This window comes from Aspergillus sclerotioniger (assembly GCF_003184525.1).
Source record: "Aspergillus sclerotioniger CBS 115572 chromosome Unknown BO94scaffold_42, whole genome shotgun sequence".
Taxonomy (NCBI): domain Eukaryota; kingdom Fungi; phylum Ascomycota; class Eurotiomycetes; order Eurotiales; family Aspergillaceae; genus Aspergillus; species Aspergillus sclerotioniger.
In genome coordinates, this window is record NW_020291032.1 from 168,793 (window position 1) to 188,336 (window position 19,544).

Consider the following 19,544-nt stretch of genomic DNA (forward strand, 5'->3'; position numbering starts at 1 on the left):
TCACCCTCCCCTTCACCACCGCCTCCACCACCACCCTCTCCCTCTTCAACCCCGGCACCACCAGCACCATCCCCCTCACCTCCATGCAAGCCAGCGTCGTTGCCGCCAACCCCACCGCCACCACCCTGGCCGTTACCTGCGCCACCTCCTGCATCTTGCCCTCGCCATTCACCATCACCGAAGGCCCATCCACCTTCACTCTCAGCGCCGTCTACACCATCAGCACCCAAGGAGTGCAAGAGAAAATCACCCTTGTCGAGGACTGTGCCATCACGGGCAGTACGCAGGGCGCGTCGTGCTCCGTGTCTTATGGCGTGGAGGCTACCTATAAGGGAGTAAGCACGAGTACGAGCTATGCGACGGTGACTCAAATACCGGCCAGTGAGATCTTTTATGAGGCGATAGAGGTTACTGGGGGTGTGGACAAGTTGGATAGTTCCGCGAGTTCGACTGAGACTGGGACTGGGACTGCAACAGCGACTGGGGCTGCGACTGGGGCTACGACTGGGGCTACGACTGGGACTGCAACTGGGACTGCAACTGGGACTGGGGGTGCGAGTGCGAGTGGGACGGGGGCTGTGGCTGTGGCTGAGGGAGCTGCAGGGAGAGGAGTTGTCGTGGGCGGGAAGGGGCTTTGGGGAATGGTTGTGGGGGTTGTGAGTGTGGGGATGGGGATGGTGTTGTTGTAGATGGAGTATTTCGTTGTCTTGGATGATTGGATCCTGCCGGAGATATTTAGAGTAAATGGATATCAGTCCATGTACGTATACATCATGAACAGTGGTATCTTCAAAATCTCTGATAGATTCGTATTAAAGGCTGCTGCAATCCCCTAATCCATGCTCATCAACACGTAGCAGAACATACATTCACTATTTACAGCCCTGAACGCCAGACGTCCAGGCTCTATGGCAATCAAAGCTCCATGGGAATCATACAACACGTATGTACCAATACAAACATCCGGCTCCGCAAAGAGGGCCCTTTGGAATCCGGCCCGGGTATGAACTGAAGGCTGAAATCAAAACAAATCCTGTGGGTCATGACAGGATCAAATGCACGGTAAGAACTACTCCTCGTTAGCGCATCCACACCACAGGGCACAGACATCCCAGGCACACTCACATTCATCACAATCAACATTGGAATGTCGAACACGTCTCGCTTGACTGTCCAGCAGTATGCACATTCGACCTTCCCATCCTTGAACCCCAGCTGGTTCATCCCCGCCTCGCTGGCAATGCCCCCCTTGCGCAGGTGGCTATTCCACCGGTGCCCGTCCTCCGCCGCCGCCCCCTCCATGTCCTCCTTTGTCTTGTACTTCAGCAGCTTGCACGTCGTCATCACGCTGCCGCGCGAGTCCCCGAATGCCAGCCGCGCAAAATCCTCGTAGAACTGCACCACACTGTCATCATCCAGCAGCTCCGCCAGGAACACTGGCTGTGGCCGCCCGGGCGTCGGATTATCCACCGTCGACCGTGGCGTGAAGCTGCGAGACGAGGCCCCGGAGGTCGGCATTGCAGAGCCCCCCGTGTTGACGTTAAGATTCGGCTCTTTGCCAAGGAGGACATCTTTCTTCCACCCCGTCAGGATACTGAACTCCTTGCCCACGGCGGCGATCTCGCCCGTCCGTCGGCATACAATGGTTGGTGTGCCGCACGCGTTAATGAAGTCCTCGTACTCCCACAACGTCCGCTGGAAGCACTTCTCCATGAAAATCAGGTCGTCTCGGTTGAGCGTCTTGGTCGTCGCAATGAAGGACGGCCGGATCGACGCCAGCGCCTTGGCAATCTGTAGCGTCTTCTGGGGCGGGAAGCGCCGCTGGATGAAGGCTGTGAGGTTGTGGAACCGACTCGTGTAGGCGTACGGCTCCTTGACGCTTTCGTAGATGGCCGACGGGTTGCGTTGGCGCCGCCGCGCGCCGACCTGCAAGTGCTGATGCTTCAAGCTCGGCGTCGTGATCATCGGCCGTTGTGCGTGAGGAGCCAACCCATTCGACTTGCTGACGACCACACTGTGAAATGGGGAGTCCTCGAGTGGGGTAGGCAGCTGCGGGCTGGTGGTCGCTCCGGGGCTATTGAAACTGCCGGGCCCGCTTTCAATGGCAAAGGCATGCGGTGCATCGGCCTTGGTCAGATGCCCGGGTATCGCGCTGCCTTGCCCAGATGGAGGATAGACCCCCGGCAGATGCGGCTGTCCCGGAGCCTGCCCGCTGGGCCATTCGTTCAGGAGCGGGTCCCCAAACATAAATGGCTGCTGGTTACCCGGGCTTTCGCCAAAGCCAGGGGCACCGGTGATCGGAGTCGAGGCGAATTGCGCCGAGCCACTGCGCCCCATGGACCCTCGCTGGGTGGCAGAATCGCTCGGGGAGTCCCCTGCACCAGTCGCCATGTGTCCCAGCATGCCAAACTCCAACGCACCGTATCGGTTCTCGAAGTTCATACTGGAAAGGTCGAAGTTGAAGAGCGCGGGGTCGCTGGGGTCAAAGAACGGACCGGCGAACGGATTCTGGCCTTGGCCCGGTGGCCCGGAGACGCCCGTGGTAGGCGGTTGCGGGTTGACCGAGGATGACAGGCTATTCGCTCGCGCGGTCGGGGTGGGCTTGAGGTTGAATGTTGGGGAAACCGGCGATTGAGAAGGGAACGAGACCGGGTTGATGGGAGTCTCTTGGTAGACAAAGGTCGTCGACTGGGGCGTGGAATAGAACGTTGCGCCGCCCTGCGGAGCATTGGCGCCGTTTCGGGGCAGCGGCATGCCGTTTCGCATGGCATTATTGTAGAAGCCTCCACCAATCCCAGGCATCAATGCCCCGTCCGGCGCATCGTGGAGGTACTTGGCCTTTTTCCGGACCCCGTCGTGACACGCATCTTGAAGACCGCGCTTAATGCACCGCTGACATGGTCGCTCATCACCTATGCGGAAAGATCGATTAGTTGCAAGTTCTCAGTCAGGCGCACGTGTGACACTGTGTGTCATTTCGACAGCGCAAGTAGAGGTGCTGGACAGATGGTTACTGGAAGAAAACGGGGGGTCGTGAAACGCAAGCAAAGCTGGAGGCAAGGTCAGTCGTACCGCAAGTCAAATGCGCCCTCTGGCAAGCAAAGCAAGCCCGTCGCGCCTTCTTCCTCCGGGGTCTTGACGGGTCTTTCGGGTTGGGTTTCTGGCCGTTCGCTGGGGTCCCATTCGCAGCTCCATCGCCGTTGGCCTCGGTCTTCGGCTTCTCGGGCTGGTCTCCGGCAGCGCTAATCTCCTGGCTGGCTTCCGTGCGCTCGGCCGACGGAGCTGGAGAACCTTGATCCCTCGCGTCCACGTTCATATCGACAGCCAATTTCAACCGAGGCATGAGCGAAGCGACCGTTGTCAATCCGTTCGACCGTGTGCTGCTCCGCGTCGTAGTCCGAAACGACGGCGAAACGACGAAGCAGCTGCAGAGTCGACGCGCGCGTGCCTTGCCACTTTATCCTTCGAGCAAGACGGACGTTGTCGCGTTGCGAGCCCGCCAGTCGACTGTGCCGCTGGCCAATCTCACCAGGCTTTACTCTGGGAGTCGCAAATAGATCGTCCCTTGGCGGATCGGGCGCATAGAATCCACACGACGACGGCTAGGAATCGGTAGGAGTAATAGTAGGGACGGAACGAACAGCGGAACCGACCACGAAGGACCTTGCTTGCGTGCTCAGTCAGCACCAGTCAGGAAGGACGACTTTTGCGAATTGCGCCGAGAAGTATTCCTGGGAAATAGTCTCGTAAAATGCGGACGGGGTCAAGATTTTGCCCTTCTTTTCTTTTCCTTTTTTCTTCTTTATTTTTTTATGTCACGCGGCAAGTAGTGGCACTGTGGCAGTGAGTAGCGCAGGTGGAGCGAACGACTTGCCGGGGCTGCGGGGAAAACCTGTTGTGTTAAAGGGTCGAGATGGAGCGGATCCGATGATGGGCAGAAGAGGCGCAATGCGAGCGCAACTCGAGGAGGGGAGATATATACGGAAGAGGGGACAACAGGAGGGCATGAAAGGAGGGGAGAGGTGAAGATCAGATGCGAGTCGAGGGAAACGCGGGGAAGGATTGGAAGAGAGGAGAGGAGAGGAGGAGAGAGGAGGAAGAACACAAGAGGCCCGTGGTGATTGATTGACTGACTGGACGGACAAACCGACAAGGAAAAAAGCCAGCAGAAAAAATAGAAAGAGGGAATTTGCCCGGGTCGCAAAAGGCACAAAATAGAGCGATTACGATTACCGTTCGGTATCGTTGTGTAAGATGCGATACGATACCGGACAGGACGCCCTGAGCTGCCCTGAGCCTCGCCAGCGGTCGTGTGTCTCTTTCTCTCCACCGCTGCTGGGCGATGACTTGGTCTGACTCACCTCGCATGAGCCGTGCAGGTTGGGTCGGTTGATACCTATGTCTCAAACTTCCACCTACCTACCTCCCTGCTGACTGCGAACTACGAACTGCTCCGGGTTGGTCGACTCGGGCCGGCCTCGGGGACCATCAAATTTGAAGCGCTCAACTGCCAGGCCTCGTCGGTACGGAAATAACGACGGCACTCGAACGGGTTTTACATGTGCTTCCTTCCAGCGGAACGACCGCATGTGACGGCAGGCAGATGCAGATACCCTTCGGTTGGGCTTCTCCCGAGTATGTATCTATGTAAGTAGCCATCATGAAACTGCTGGCCTGTTAAGCTCGAGGGAGTTCGGCTGTGTAATCGGTCCGCCATTCATTCTGCATAGCACCCGCGGGAGGGGAAAGCAGGTAGCCGACCCCAGAGGGAAGATTCTCCAGACCCCTCCATCTACTTGAGTCTACTCCGTACGGAGTAGGCAGTATGCCATGAGAGCATATGCAGTTATGCACACACCATCCACCTCCGTCGGCATTGACTGGTTCGGCCCGTTCCGATCACAAAAAAGCAATGTCTATCTACATACAATATACGGAGTAGACAGAGAAGGACTCGATTCCATATTATTCATGACATACCACGCTCTAGCAGTGGGCATCGAATCCACCGGCCACGCGAGATGCTACTGACTATGGCTATGCACTAGTCCCAGCCTTATTTAACCACTACCATCAAGCAATGATGGGAGCGGCTGGTGCACCCAAGATCCCGAGTTGTCTGGGCAAAGAATACTAAGTACTCCAATAGGCAACACAGTGCGGGCCTCGTTTGATTTTGACCTACTAAGTACGTACTACTAAGAAGGGCATTTCACGGTTTCACCCCCACGGTGTCAGTCCGCCTGTCGCTAGCCTAAGGCTAAAACATACTGTCCCTCTCAACCGTCATTACCATACCGGTATAAGCCACCGTCTACTAGATAGTATCTAAGTAGTAATTATGTCCTAGAAGTAGTATCTAGTACATACCTAGTAGTAAGTAAATAGGTTCTTCCCTCCCACGTGTATCTCCACGCTGCCGGCAACTCTCAAACTTCCAAACAAATCCCTCAACATTCACCCGACTCACCAATCACAACCCTCGCCGCCATCGCCATTCAAACTTCGCAATCCAGGCGCCATTTTCGAGGCCCTGATTTGCGTGTGGCCACGAGCCATTTCTCCTGTCCGTCCGGGGTCTCCCGGCTATGTCGTCGCGAGCCCCGGATTTTTCCGACAAATAGTATGAAGCCCTCGTATCGTCCAGTGTGACTGTTCAGAGATTGCCTCGGTTAGTGTGGGACACTGTGCCATGCTTTGGTTTCATGTTGGATCGGGCATATGGCCAGCGACGTCGTGTCGCGAAGGATGCCATGGGCTCGGCGAGGTTCCTGCCTACTACTAATGGGACGCAATGTATACTTACTCCGTATGGCGGTGTCTTTCTAGCAGTCGTATGGCCTTGCACAAATGTGGATCATTATTATTGACGTCCCCGGTGGCTTTTCCGCATACTACTAATTACTCCGTAATTCTCTAGCTTATAACTCTTGCTCGACAGCTCGAGACGTCCTTCTGCTGCCACCATCCGTTCGTCTTGCGAGCCTGCCATCGGTCCAACATTTGGCGGGTGCCACCCCTTGCCCGTGTATGCATGTCTATTATGATGAATGTCGCTGTGGCTATCGTTGACCGACTCTTGAGCACGTGCCCCTCAAGGGTTTGGGGATTGTACAAAGTGAAAGAGTATGCGCTGCATCATAGGTATGTATACCTTGGTCGCAATGGGGTGGGTATCTACCGCGCAGCAAATCGGCTCTTCTGCCGGATCCGATTACCGTAGCGGAAAAAGATATACCTGCCCGGCAAAACCGTCATCAGCGCTCGTGCCCACCTACCATACCCCACAATTTATCACTCTCAAGGGGGGTGTTCGAGGTAGAATCCGATCAGACTGCAACGGGTGTGCCATGCCACCACAGCTGCAGAGCGACCGCGCGGAAAGTACCTTGTTCAACGGTGCACAGATGACGGTTACACGCAGGAAATCGAGCACTTACGGGAATGGAGCCATGACAAGCGTCAGAAATGCAAGCAGGGAGGTTGCCCAGTGATATCCGAGATTATTGTACACTAGAGCCAACAGTTAGCATCTGGCGGTCACGGTCTGATGTGCCATGTCTAGCCGTATCACTGGGGTCGACGTAACGAGCGGTATGTCTTCGAATAGACCCGCAGTGCATCCTCGCAACTCCACGCAGTACATGCCAGCTATCAATGAGACCGAAGAACTTACTCTGTATCCCGAAAAGAGGGAAAACACCGCCAAAAATGGAACGAGCGAAGCTGTTGGCCGCCAGAGCACTTGCAGCATAGGTTGGGTACGCATCAACCAAGAACGTGAAGACTCCCGAGAACACCAGAATGGTCCTATGAGGGTCAGTCAGGAAGGCCCACGGCACGTAGCATGAGCTTTAACATGGCGCCCAGAGTCATTGGAAGTCGCGGCACTCACCCCGCTCCAAAGAACGCACTGCCGATGAGCGGTACAATCCAGTGCACACGAGAATAGATTGTCCAGGCAAAGATGAACAACCCTATGGTGACAAGCGGCCCCCCAGCAATCGCTGCATTGAGTCGGTTAGAGCCACCGTCCTGAGCTATGCACGGACTAGACATACCTGGGGGTAGCCGCCACTCGGGTTGAAAATCGTCAGACCTTCCCACAGCCTTTTCGTGTTCCAGTTCCAGGAGAACGTAATTGCGGCGCCATAGGGGGTCGGAGAAGATGGCAAAAAGCATGCCGACGAACAGACCGAGGAAGCAAAGACCACGTTGCCACAGCTCGAAGCCGTACACAGTGTCAAAGACTAGTTGGAACGCACCGAAGAAGAGATAGAGTATACCCAACAGGATGGCCGAGAATATGCAGAGGTTCAGACACATCGGTTCCAACGTCAGAAGAAGCAAAGGTCTGTATATCGACCGCAAGACGGTCTGCGCTACCGAACGATGCAACTTCTCAATAGGAGCCTGCCATCTATCATCACCAGTCTCCTTGCGAAGCTTCCGTGCTTTGCGTCTCAAAAGCCTAAACCGAGTCAGTCCATTTAAATTCTCATGAAGTGTGAACACCCTTACACTGGATGATATGTTTCGGGGACGAGGAAGACAATCAAGACTAGCAAAATGCCTGTCCAGATGAGAAGTACATAGAATGTCCACCTCCTGTTAACCATGAAGGTAGGTAGTCAGTTCTGACCAACTTCACAGGTGAATGGGAAGCATACCATGTGGTGAATTGATTGATGAATCCCCCGACCCTGCAACCTTTGTCAGCAGATGCAACAACAGGCTATAACGCTCAAGAAGCACCTACAGTGGGCCCACTTCGGGACCAATGAATGGAGAACTCGTGTAAAGCATCATCGGCGCACTCAGCTCATGACGAGCAAACAGATCACCCACTGTGCCACCGGCGACGCTGAGAAATGCGCTCCCGGCGATACCATTAAAAAACCGGCAGATGATTAGTGTCTGGATGTTTTTGGCCACGGCGCATGGTATCAACCATATCAAGAAGAATGTGAACGAGCAAATATAGATCCGTCTTCGGCCATAGAACTGGCAAGAGTCAGCATAGTTACCCCTCACTAAGAACGAGATGCTAGACGGATGTACAAACCTCCGACAAAGGCCCTAGGAAAAGCGGCCCGACCGCTTCGGAAAACCCATGTCAGTGTCTCTGATATTGGAGAAGGAGAGATTCATCACTTACCCAGGCCCCAGATGAAGAATGACAGGCCGAGGGTTGCGACCAACCGAGAGCAGTTGAATTCTTTGGTGATCTGATCGTAAGTGACGGTATACATTGATGAAGTACAAGTCCTTCGAGCAATAATCAATCAGCGCCAAGCAGGTAGCAGGAGTTCGGCCATCAGACACATACACGCATAGGGAGCCTGATGAGCAGATAATCACAACGAGCCACCGTCTTAACAAATTGAAATTGCGGGGGTTCATGGGGTCATTTTCGTCCCAACCGACTATCAAGTCATCTGTTTCATCAGTAGCACCTCCTTCTTTCCGACTAATGACTCTCTCCGCAGCGGCTTCTTCGTCGGTAGTATGGAAGCTGTATCCGTCGTTCAAGGACCAACTACGCTCGAGGGGATGTGATGAAGCGGACTGATGTCTGCGTAGTCGGTCTTCATGGGAAGGAACTCGAGCACTAATGGGAGCGAAAGTTCCATCGACATTGCCCTCCAACTTTTCCTCTTCCAGATCCTCACCATCACTTTGTTCAGTACTTGGGAAGCGCTCGCCCGAGCAGATGCCTATGCTTTCTCTCGAGCGTTCTGCCCGCTCAGTCGAAGACATGATTGACCAATCCACCGGAGAGATTTCACCACGCGCACTTTCTTTTAGTCTAGTGTCACCTATTCTGTGGGCTCCTTTTGAAATGGAGGACAACCAATGAGTCGACTCGGGAGATGTGAGCTGAGACCGGCCGATCTGCAGCGGAAGCTTAACGGTTGGGTCACTCGGGGAATTCTTTAAGAAAGCTTGACGAAGCCTGACGAGGGAGGGAAGTATAAGGGAGAACTAAGAGAAGCCAGAATATTTGAGGGCCGGTGGAGCGATGGAACAAAGCACAAGAGAGGGGGTACCTCGATCAACTTATAGATAGAGGGATCTCGGCCTCATAATCCCAACTAGATGAGACCAGTCCGGATGCAGACGCCGATCAGGTTCATGGAGCGTTCCTGAGTGGATTGGGGCACTTAGCGAGTTGCAGGTCTGGCGATGGAAAGCGAAAGTTGGTCGAGCTAAGCAGATTGGCTGATCTGGCTGATCGCTGGAGGGATTTAGTGTCGCCCTCGGCCTCGGGGGTGAGCCGAGTGACGGACTGAAGTGATAGATAACGTCCGAACCGCGATAAAGACACGAATCTGGACAGTTGGTCAGTCCAATCTCGCCATATTCCGGAACGGAATCGCAATTCCGGACGCAGACTTACTAATGCCTGCCTGACTGCCTGTAGTCTGTACTCTGGTCAGTTCATGATGGGTGCCGGGGAAGAACCACCCGAGGCGCGAGCATTCGGCAGCCGTGACGTGACGCCAGGAATCCACCCCCAGCCATGGAAGCTTTCCCCACATAAGTACATAAGACACTGAAGTATTGCCGATTACTAGATCTCGAAACAGTCGAATTAGCAGCAATTTACTCCAGGCACAAGACAGAGAACCATGGCATCAAAAGCAGAGATACGCCCCATGCGTATCGCTGGGCTAGATTAGTATTCGATAGACCTCTATTACACTAAGCTACCTATCGTCCAAACATGACGTTCGCCCAACGACCAACAGAGCAATAATCCCAGCCCTCCGGCCGAATCATGATAGCCGCCTTTTCAGTCCCTGAAAAGAGAGAAAGAACACATAATTCAAATCAAAGAACCCCGAAACTCCAATGGATTCACACAAGATAATCGCCCCCATACAAAAGCCCAAGATTCCCGGGGCAGCCTAGCCCGCACTAAAGCACAATCCAAAGAGAACGCAACTGTACATGAACCCGACGCCGGAGCCAAATCATCTAGGCCGCGGCCTCGACGGGCTGCTGCTCAGCCTCCTCATTGGCACCCTCTTCAGCCCAAGAGCCCCAGAGGGCACGCTTGCCCCGGATCTTGAGAGGCCCACCCACCGTCTCCGGTCGTTGTTCGACTTGAACGGCGTCTTTGGTGGCCAGCACAAGGACCTCGAAGAACATCTTAGTGGCGTCGGCCTTGGATGCCTTCTTCTCCGGGAGCAGATCCTGGAACTTCACGCTCTTCTTCTGTTCCGCGGCGGATTCGCCGAGGCGCTCCCGGAGGATATGGACGGCATGCTTCGTACCAAGCGAAACTGGCCCACTGTCTTGAACGGTTGTGTCGTCGACATCCTCCAATGGTTGGTTCATCCCTTCATCATCACTCAGGCGTAGGGCATGGTCCTCCTCGTCACCAGGAAACTCGATATCGGAGCGTTGGAGGAGTGTCGAGTCGAGGCCAACACCCTCATCGATTGGCATGATGGTCTCTTCTTCGCCCAGTTCCAGCGCAGGTGCGGTGGCGGCTTCCACATCCATGTCGGCAATTCCGCTGTCGCGCTTCCGCTTGAGCTCGCCGGCCTTGCGAATAGTATCGAATGAAAGCAGATCGCGCAATTCTGGGGCCCAGCCACGTCCCCGGCCAGCACCAAGCACGTTCGACACAAAGTCACCGTTCTTCTGCATGTTCATCAGGGTCAGTAGCACGGGATCCCGAGGAAGCCACGATGAGGGCTTCAAAATCTCAGAACGATTCAGGTGTTGATCCTTGACATCCTTTTGCTTCTTATCAGTCTGCTGGTCAAGGCCCATGAGGACGACCTTGCGGCGCTTTGCACGTTGAGTATGTTGAGCGCTGAGCTCCTCGGTACCTTCATCTTCCTCTGCCTCCTCATTTTCTTGCTGTGCATTTTCTAGCGCCTTGAAATGACCCTCTGAGATTTCGCTGAGGACGCTCTCGCGCTCCAGTCTGTCATCGACATCGGGCGCAATTATATCAAAGTCGCCACCGAGATCCATGGCGTCATCCGTTTGCAGAAGGTTATCGTGTAGGCCGTCGTCCCCCAAATCCATCTTATCCAGAGGAGCGTCATCTTCGCCAAGGTCCAGTTGCAGGTTATCGACATCGTTGAACTTGCCACCATCGCTGAAGAGATCTTCCTCGACGGGGCGGGGAGCCGGGGCATCTCGACCCACTTCCATACTGAAGTCATGGCCCAGGGGTATTTCATCCTCTCCCAAGTCCAGATCAACCAAAGTGTGATCCTCGAGGCGCGCGGGTTCTTGCGAGGTGGAGCGCCGCAAGCCGGTGTCTGGGAGAAGCTGACTTCCGAAATCCATCGAGGAACCAGGCCGCTTGCCCTCGGGCTCAAGGTTGAGCGTTTGCGGCAACAGAAGGGAAGAGTCCAAATTCATAAACAAGTCCGATTCGGTAAGGACATCGGGCAGCGTGATACCACCTGGGGCAACAACCGTGGTCGTCAGGTCGTTATTGTTCGTCAACCGGAAGGCCTACGTGAGGTTATGTCAGCGAGGGATGTGCCGGATAACGAGGGGCAGCGAGATATACCATTTTGATCTTCATCAGGGCCTCGTTGCAGTCATCCAGCAGATAGCGCGCCTTGCGGCTGTAGATGCGAACGACACCCAAAAGCAGTTGACCGCTCAATCGCAGCGCCATGGGCGCCTGTCCCTGATCAACAATAGCACTCACACTGCTTTCAATGTCTGATTGCAAGATGTGCGACTTGGAAAGCTTGCGCTCCAAGTTGGCCGACAGCCAAACGCGGGCCAGCGGCCCGGTTTTCGACAGCAGGGTCTCCGAGTAGAACATGGCGCGGGGGTAATCAGGATAAAGTCCAAAAGTGATAGCAATTAGGACCCAAGAAAGAAGAGCTAGTTCAAAAACAACCCACCAAGAGCGGTGGCTGTTTGTGGTGGAAGTCCCTGGCAACCGACGGCTGGTGACGCGCCGTATCCAGAAAACAAAAGGATCAGCGACTGGTGCTTCGGCCCCCTACGGGCAGCGGGCGAGGGAGTCCACAGTGTCTTGTGGGGTGGCAGACGACGGGTCAAGTGGGCGATAAAATAGGATCGCGTAAGTTGCGATCGAAAAAAACAAGCCCTACAACAGATGGTTGGAGGGGAAACAGGGAGCCAAAAAGGGATTGGCGATGGTGGGATGAAAGATGGAGATGGGGAGGGGGGGTTGGGACTGAATTCGCAAGGTGGGAGGGAAACAAGAGTGGAAGAGAGGGAAACGGACGGGGAGGGCGCGTCGACCGGCCCATCGCTTGCTTTCCTCTGCTTGGGTTTGGGCGCTGCCAGGTGAATGGCCCGTTACTAAGGCGGAATTGCGGCGGTTGCCCCCAGCCTCCTCAGTTCTTCTTTGATCCAACTGCCCGCGTTTAATTGGTGCGAATCGACGTGGCTGGGGTCACGTGCGGTGAATGCAGCTTAGGTAAGGCTGGATAGTGGATGGGTACGGGATCACCTGACAGAAGCCCTGTGACGGCACTAGACCCGATGTGGGTAACTCGGAACAACGCGTCATCCGACTGGCTAGGCCGCATTGGGAAAGGTATCATCAGCCGCCCCCCGGAAAGCCAGTGCCGTCAATAGAAAGAAGATCCAGGAGAAATCCGAAGCATGAAGGAACGAATGAATCGCGAACAGCCAACCGTACACACTCTTCAATAAGCCTCCGTTTCTTTGTGCCATCCGACCGACCTGGTGGGTGCCCTCTGTTTCTGAGTGCCCGGAGTCTGGCCAGTGCACGGCCCAGTTGGCCGAGTCCACTTAGCGACCCTCCCCATCTTGCCCGCTAACCAATTGACTACTATTGATGCAGTTACGGCCAGGTCGCGTCAACCACCAGGAGACTGGCTTTGCTCTTCGCCGGCCTTGTCGATTTTTCCCCAGCGCTTCTCAAACCCCCCTGAAAACCACCCTTTCTATTTCCTCCCTCTCATCCCGACGGGATGCTAGCAATTGGTGTCTGATCTGCCTGGGCCTATTTTCCGTTTCGACAAAGCATGAGAAATGTCAAGGTCCGCAACGCCCGCGCTACCTTTCCATAATGCCCAGATCCCCGATTCGAGACCTTGGTCGACAACCCCGGCGGACGTGCGCTCCAGCACTTCCCCCTCCGTAAGTTGCCTGCCTGCACCACCATCTCCTTCTTGCCACTTTCCTTTGCGATCGGTTCCCTCGGCGATTCTCCGGTTACTGACCTGGGCGCCATGCGCGGATAGACGTCCACCTCGACATATTCACTCCTAGACCCACAAGAGACCGCAGAGCGCTTACAGACCTCCCTCACCCATGGCCTCAGCCCTGCAGAAGCAGGGGTGCGACTCGCCCGGGATGGACCCAACGAATTACCCCATGAGGAGCCCGAGCCTATCTGGCTCCGTTTTCTCAAGCAGTTCAAGGAGACCCTGATTCTCCTTCTCCTGGCCTCCGCAGCGATCTCATTCTTTATGGGTAACTACGACGATGCAGTCAGCATTACTCTTGCCGTCACAATTGTTGTCACCGTCGGATTTGTCCAGGAATATCGGTCGGAAAAGTCTCTGGAAGCACTAAGTCGTCTGGTGCCGCATCATGCACACCTGATTCGCGATATTCCTGCAGATGGCCCTCCAGTGGTCAGCTCGATCCCACCGGCCCCGGGTGGGGAGATTGAGTTGCAGGAGCTACGAAACAAGAGTCCATCCATCTCCATCGCTGTCAAGGCCTCGAGTACCGTCCCGGCCACTGAACTGGTGCCGGGTGACCTGGTCCTCTTTACCGTTGGGGACCGCATTCCGGCAGATATCAGAATCACTGTGGCCACTGATCTGACAATCGATGAGTCCAACCTGACCGGAGAAAACGAACCGGTTGCCAAGTACCCCGACGCTATTCGCAGCCCGAAGCATCTTCCGTCACACTCCCCCAAGATTGTGAGCCCGCCTCGATCGCCATTCTACGATGCCCCTGCTAGTGGCGCTGTAGGAGCCGATATCCGCCTGAATGAACAACACAACATCGCCTTCATGGGTACTTTGGTTCGGTCAGGATATGGACAGGGACTTGTTATCGGAACCGGCGCGAAAACGGAATTCGGAAGCATCTCCGCTTCGCTCCAGGAAATTGAAAGCCCTCGGACCCCACTACAGCTGTCAATGGACCGTCTGGGCCAGGAACTGAGTTATATATCGTTCGGTGTCATCGGACTAATTGTTCTGATTGGTTTGATCCAAGGCCGCAAGCTCCTTGAAATGTTCACCATTGGCGTTTCGCTCGCGGTGGCTGCGATCCCAGAAGGCCTTCCCATCATTGTCACCGTCACCCTGGCCCTGGGCGTGCTGCGCATGGCCAAGCGAGGTGCCATCATGCGAAGACTGCCGAGCGTTGAGACGCTGGGTTCCGTGAACGTTGTCTGCAGTGATAAGACTGGTACTCTGACCCTCAACCACATGACAGTTACGAAAATGTGGCATTTTGACTGCCCAGAGCCATTCGAGGTTCACAATGACATCTCCTCCTTAACACCCGGGCCCGCAGCGCGCACCGTTCTTCGAATTGGCAACATTGCCAACAATGCCAGGTTGTCTCGTGTGCATGCAAACTCTCCTGCTAGTGCGTCCTCTGCCGCTGTGCTGTCCTCCACGGATGATAGGGCCTCTGGGAGCGTCAGGAGCAGATGGGTTGGCCAGCCCACCGATGTCGCTATACTGGATTTGTTGGACACATTCGGTGAGGACGATGTGCGTGATCGTATCAGCACTCGTGTGGCAGAAACTCCGTTTAGCTCTGAGCGCAAGTGGATGGGTGTAATTATTGGCAACGGCACATCTGGTGATACCAATGTTGCCTATATCAAGGGTGCCCTCGAGCAGGTCCTGTTGCGGTGCGATACTTACTTGACCAAAGATGGCCGCGAGGTTATTCTGGATGAACCACGGCGCCAGGCCGTGAGGCAGGCGGCAGAGGAGATGGCATCAGAGGGGCTACGGGTTCTCGCTTTCGCCAGTGGAGGAGTGAGGGACGCTACTAGAGGCAGGGCATTTGGCAGCAGATCGGGCACCCCCGTGTCCAAGTCCAGCCAAGGCGACGATGACGATCGCTACAATGGGCTAGTTTTTGCGGGTTTGGTAGGAATGAACGATCCCCCGCGCAAGGATGTCCACAAGTCTATCAGACGTCTCATGGCTGGAGGCGTGCGAGTTATCATGATCACAGGAGACGCGGAGACTACTGCAGTGGCCATTGCGAAGAAACTGGGAATGCCCGTCAGCGACGCCCCTGGGTCACGGCCCGTCATCAATGGACATGAGATTGATCGGATGAGCACCGCGGAGCTCGCGCAAGCCATCTCCTCTACCTCGGTCTTCGCCCGCACCAGTCCGGACCATAAAATGAAGCTTGTGCGCGCTCTGCAGTCCCGCGGCGACGTTGTGGCCATGACTGGTGATGGCGTCAATGACGCTCCAGCTCTGAAGAAGGCGGACATTGGCATCTCGATGGGCAAGTTGGGAACTGATGTCGCCAAGGAGGCGGCCGACATGATCTTGACAGATGACGATTTCTCGACAATCTTGCGTGCGATTGAGCAGGGCAAGGGCATCTTCTACAATATCCAGAACTTCATCACGTTCCAGCTCAGCACCAGTGTTGCTGCGCTGAGTCTCGTGCTGCTGAGCACCACCTTGGGTTTCAAGAACCCACTAAATGCTATGCAAATCCTCTGGATCAGTAAGTTTATCGCCATTGCGTGTTTTTCGCGTGTTGCTAATATTAGTTCCTAGATATTCTCATGGATGGTCCGCCTGCGCAATCACTGGGTGTAGAGCCCGTTGATCCGTCTATCATGAACCGTCCTCCGCGCCCTAGGACTGCCCGTGTGCTCACCAAACCCCTCATCCAACGCGTGCTCACATCGGCGATGATGATCATGGTTGGCACTCTTGCCATCTACATCCACGAAATGGGTGACATTGATGATACGGCCAACCCAGGAAAGCGCTCCCGCGTGGTGACGGCTCACGACACGACCATGACATTTACTTGCTTTGTGCTGTTTGATATGTTCAATGCATTGACCTGCCGCAGTGAGGGGAAGTCGGTCCTGCGGGGCGAGATATCTCTGTTTGGGAACAAAATGTTCAACTATGCTGTTCTTGGCTCGCTCGCTGGGCAGGCATGTGTGATTTACCTTCCATTCTTGCAGCGGGTCTTCCAAACGGAACCCCTGGGCCTGGGGCACCTGTTCCGGCTGGTGTGCATTTCGAGCACCGTGTTTTGGGTTGATGAGGCCCGGAAGTACTATATGGCATTGAAGCGACGAGGGACTGTGGGGGGGGTTACAGTGTCAATGTTTAATAGAGGGCTGGGTTATATGTATAGAGGGAATGCATTTTTCTTGTGTATTATTCTACTTTTTTTTGGGTGGGTGTCTGATAGCTTCGAACATGACCATGTCATCCAGGTGAGAGATTCAACTAGGGTTAAAAAAATACCTACAGAGATGATGAAGCGAGGGGGGAAAAATGGAGTTGGGTGCCATTTGTCCGTCCGTACTTACTGCGAATGGCTCATTAAATCAGTTATCGTTTATTTGACAGTACACTCACTACATACACACACACATACATATAGATAGAAAGAGATAGGATAGATAGGTAGGAAAAGAGAGAAAGCAAAAAATGTATGACCTACGCAGGATTCGAACCTGCAATCTCTTGATCCGTAGTCAAGCGCCTTACCATTGGGCCAGCAGGCCAGGGTGCTGAAATATTAGCCTTTTATTTGTTACATAGCCCACGTATTTTAGTTAACCTTCAGCACTTGTTCCCAATGCTCAGTCCTCTAGAATACTTTCATACACCTATATGTGTGCAGCTGGTGCTATTACAGGGTAGGTCTATGTGTCGAGTAAATGACACAGTAGACATCGATTGATTACATTTGTCGAGAAAGGTTCCTACATAATGTGGTCCATGGTCATGTGATCCAGTCCTTTTTTTCCGCCCATATCAAGGATATCAGTGGCCTGCTTTCTCTGTTTTACTACGACTCTATTGGCCTAGTCCAATATCACTAGTCTCTTCGTTATCATTGGGTTACTGGTCCCTGGACGCTATTGTATGTTGTTAATGTTGCCATGGTCCTAGTCAGTTGCCACAGCTTGGGGTCATAAATATAGCAAGCTTCATGCAGGTGAAACGTGCACCAGGCCAGTGCTTCCAAGCAAAAAATTCCCGATCAACTGATCAATAGTAGTGAGGACCCATGCAGGTCAGCTCACTGAGACTATCCGCACAATGTCGTCAGTATTAACAACCACAGATCAAACTCACTAGCCAAGGACATATCTGTTCCAGCAGTCGATCTGCGTTCCGCAGTCGGGACCCAAAGCCACGTGTAGCTATTAAATAGGGGGTCCATACACGAGACACGGTGACTCGGACATCCAACTGATGCCAAAAGTCTTTGCCGGAGCCTTACCGTTGAGGCTGCAAGTGCCCCGACTCCAGAACATGAGATTCCCACAGGGTCCGCAGCTCATAAAGGGACGACACAGGAAGCCGATTCCTATTAATCCGCGACCCCGGAATTGCATAACCAGTCACCGCATTGCCCGCTCGGCGTATATGTTGAGTTAGAACTCCCAGATCGCAGGGTGACTTCGTAGGAGTCATTGGATTTATTAACACGGGCGTGATGAATCACTGGAATTAGGACGCATTGCGCCGGGGCATTTCTCGATCGCAGCGTAATTAGGGCTGTCTGCAGATAAAAGTTAGGTAATAGTGCTTGGCCATGCCCGGCCAGCCACCAGGCAACCGGGATTGTGATTGGCCCCGGCGATGGCCTCATGGCTCATGCCCGGGCCTTCTCCAGTCACCCCCGTGAAGATGCAATTATGCAATGGGCCAACAAGGGCCCGCAATGCGCACGTGGCCACCACGGGGAGACTAATTCCATCTCGTGCAGCGTTCGTGACATCTCCGCCCCGGCCCCTGACCCATCGGCCGACGGCCTGATTATACAGGCACCTACCCTTTGATATCTGGAATGCCTGGGCCATACTGGGGAATGGCAGAGCGGGATTCTCCCGACAGGAAAGTAGTCCAAATAAGCATACTCGAGACCTGGGAACTAATGATCAGCGTCCGGTTTAGTGATAAGATATTCAGCAACATCAACCCACCTTGCGGATGATACTGGCACCTTACTCGACAGGCAGTCCTGAGATAAGCTGTTAGTGCAGCGGATACGGGGTTAGTTATATGGAGAAGATCGAGGAGGGAATCCTTTAAATAATTAAGGACAGGTACTAGTTCCTTCACCGAAGCTACATGCTCCATATCTCTTCAGACTTCCATGCCCCTGGTCGGGGGAGGATATCTATCTAGGGCATCCTACGTATGAACCACCGCCTTACCCGGTTGGGTATCGTGTTATCACTCCAGGGTCCAGTACACTGGTCCGATGTAGGATCTCAGTCGACTGCTGATAGGTTAAGGTAGCCTACCTACTGCCTACGGTCCACCCCACGCGACTACCGGCTAGGCCGAGGACTAGCATCATTATTGCTGCCCCGTCAGGCGTATCTCATAGGTAGGCCATTCGTACTAAGTATGGCTAGCACGGCATCTACTATCTAGGCTCTCTATCTATCTACCTGGTACCTACCCCTGGGGAGCAAATTCTCCGAGCCGCGATGATAGTCAGGAGTACGGAGGGAGGACAGACCTGGTACAATAGCCACGCTGGAGTGTTCACCGCATCCACCGCGTGTTCATTGGAGGCCTCCGAGCAGGCAGCCAAGATGAAACCCGCCAAGAGCCAAGCAGCGACGCCGACGAGTCAGCCGTCCATCCGCCCGAAACAGGCGCCCAGCAAGCCGAGCCGGCGATAGGAACTGGGCCGCGCTTTCCCGAAAAGTCCCGAGTGGGCATCGGGAGAATGAGGAAGCCTAAACCTAATCCGAGCGGGACTTCATTGGCCAAGCTTCTCGTTATCAACGCGGTGGGGTCTTTCGAGGCTGAGCTACACCGGATCCGGTGCTAGAGGGCCCCACCCCGGATGTAGGTGGCGCGCAGGGCCTTATCGTGACCTCCCAACCAATCGATTCGGAGTAGTGATGAGCTCAGAGAAATGGACCGTGATAAGAGGCCCTGTCGAGGGTTTCCAGTTTTCCACGGAATGGCGACGGTCGTGGGTGCCGCATTGGGGTGAAACACGATGATCTCGATGACTGGTTCCAGGCATTGGCCGTTGGAATCTCAATGTGTAGTCGTTTCGAAGAGGAAACATAGTTTGGGGGGATCGGACCTCCCCTTTGGATTCATTTCTCCCAGGATGGGTTGTATCATGGTGGTTTACAATTCTCTCGTAAAGCAGTCAGTCCGCTGCAGGGTTGGGCACGGAGCAGGGGGTGTGCGTGTGCCTGATAAATCGGTGGGCTCAAAATTCGAGCCGGGAGATCCAGCGGTAGGCACCTATCTGTTCGCCCCCCTGGCGGCACTCGAGGGAAGGCCGCGAGTATGCGCTCTGTAGATTGGACGTGTTCAGTCTGT

General features: G+C 54.5%; 5 protein-coding genes and 1 non-coding gene across 6 annotated transcripts; 2 read left to right on the top strand and 4 right to left on the bottom strand.

Annotated features, from left to right (window-relative positions):
* Positions 1-83: 83 nt before the first annotated feature.
* BO94DRAFT_477881 (putative GPI anchored cell wall protein) lies at positions 84-689 on the top strand (the record flags this gene model as incomplete). The annotated part of the gene is made up of 1 exon (XM_025608667.1): positions 84-689. The coding sequence occupies one exon, from the start codon at positions 84-86 to the stop codon at positions 687-689; it is 606 nt and encodes a 201-aa protein (XP_025462396.1).
* Positions 690-718: 29 nt separating this feature from the next.
* Positions 719-3,686, bottom strand: BO94DRAFT_297512 (transcription factor). The gene is made up of 3 exons (XM_025606718.1): positions 3,073-3,686; positions 1,126-2,912; positions 719-1,069 (listed from the first exon to the last, which is right to left on the bottom strand). Exons 1-3 carry the CDS (start codon positions 3,341-3,343, stop codon positions 1,052-1,054), a joined length of 2,076 nt encoding a protein of 691 aa, XP_025462397.1. The 5' UTR covers positions 3,344-3,686; the 3' UTR covers positions 719-1,051.
* Positions 3,687-6,023: 2,337 nt separating this feature from the next.
* On the bottom strand, positions 6,024-8,910 carry BO94DRAFT_297621 (MFS transporter). Its single transcript, XM_025606719.1, has 10 exons — positions 8,330-8,910; positions 8,159-8,268; positions 8,066-8,100; positions 7,760-8,004; positions 7,671-7,703; positions 7,522-7,608; positions 6,896-7,471; positions 6,677-6,810; positions 6,441-6,513; positions 6,024-6,238 (listed from the first exon to the last, which is right to left on the bottom strand). Exons 1-10 carry the CDS (start codon positions 8,758-8,760, stop codon positions 6,178-6,180), a joined length of 1,785 nt encoding a protein of 594 aa, XP_025462398.1. The 5' UTR covers positions 8,761-8,910; the 3' UTR covers positions 6,024-6,177.
* Positions 8,911-9,630: 720 nt separating this feature from the next.
* BO94DRAFT_540075 (kleisin alpha) lies at positions 9,631-12,256 on the bottom strand. The gene is made up of 2 exons (XM_025612832.1): positions 11,543-12,256; positions 9,631-11,484 (listed from the first exon to the last, which is right to left on the bottom strand). Exons 1-2 carry the CDS (start codon positions 11,804-11,806, stop codon positions 9,982-9,984), a joined length of 1,767 nt encoding a protein of 588 aa, XP_025462399.1. The 5' UTR covers positions 11,807-12,256; the 3' UTR covers positions 9,631-9,981.
* A 381-nt stretch (positions 12,257-12,637) lies between these two features.
* pmr1 (Ca(2+)/Mn(2+)-transporting P-type ATPase PMR1) lies at positions 12,638-16,574 on the top strand (the record flags this gene model as incomplete). Its single annotated transcript, XM_025609464.1, has 3 exons — positions 12,638-13,122; positions 13,227-15,714; positions 15,768-16,574. Coding segments are annotated over exons 1-3 (3,402 nt in total), but the record flags the coding sequence as incomplete, so codon positions are not given.
* Positions 16,575-16,669: 95 nt separating this feature from the next.
* BO94DRAFT_t289 lies at positions 16,670-16,741 on the bottom strand. The gene has a single exon. It is a non-coding gene; the product is annotated as a tRNA-Arg (tRNA).
* Between the last annotated feature and the right edge of the window lie 2,803 nt (positions 16,742-19,544).

Excerpts from the sequence above, each read along its gene's own strand:
- BO94DRAFT_297512 (XM_025606718.1), bottom strand. The coding sequence starts at position 3,343 with ATGCCTCGGTTGAAATTGGCTGTCGATATGAACGTGGACGCGAGGGAT. Across the intron at positions 2,913-3,072 it reads GAGGGCGCATTTGACTTGCG|GTGATGAGCGACCATGTCAG; the intron begins GTACGACTGACC and ends CTTTCCGCATAG.
- BO94DRAFT_297621 (XM_025606719.1), bottom strand. The coding sequence starts at position 8,760 with ATGTCTTCGACTGAGCGGGCAGAACGCTCGAGAGAAAGCATAGGCATC. Across the intron at positions 8,005-8,065 it reads TCCTAGGGCCTTTGTCGGAG|TTCTATGGCCGAAGACGGAT; the intron begins GTTTGTACATCC and ends GACTCTTGCCAG. Across the intron at positions 6,811-6,895 it reads AGTGCGTTCTTTGGAGCGGG|GACCATTCTGGTGTTCTCGG; the intron begins GTGAGTGCCGCG and ends TGACCCTCATAG.
- BO94DRAFT_540075 (XM_025612832.1), bottom strand. The coding sequence starts at position 11,806 with ATGTTCTACTCGGAGACCCTGCTGTCGAAAACCGGGCCGCTGGCCCGC. Across the intron at positions 11,485-11,542 it reads CCCTGATGAAGATCAAAATG|GCCTTCCGGTTGACGAACAA; the intron begins GTATATCTCGCT and ends AACCTCACGTAG.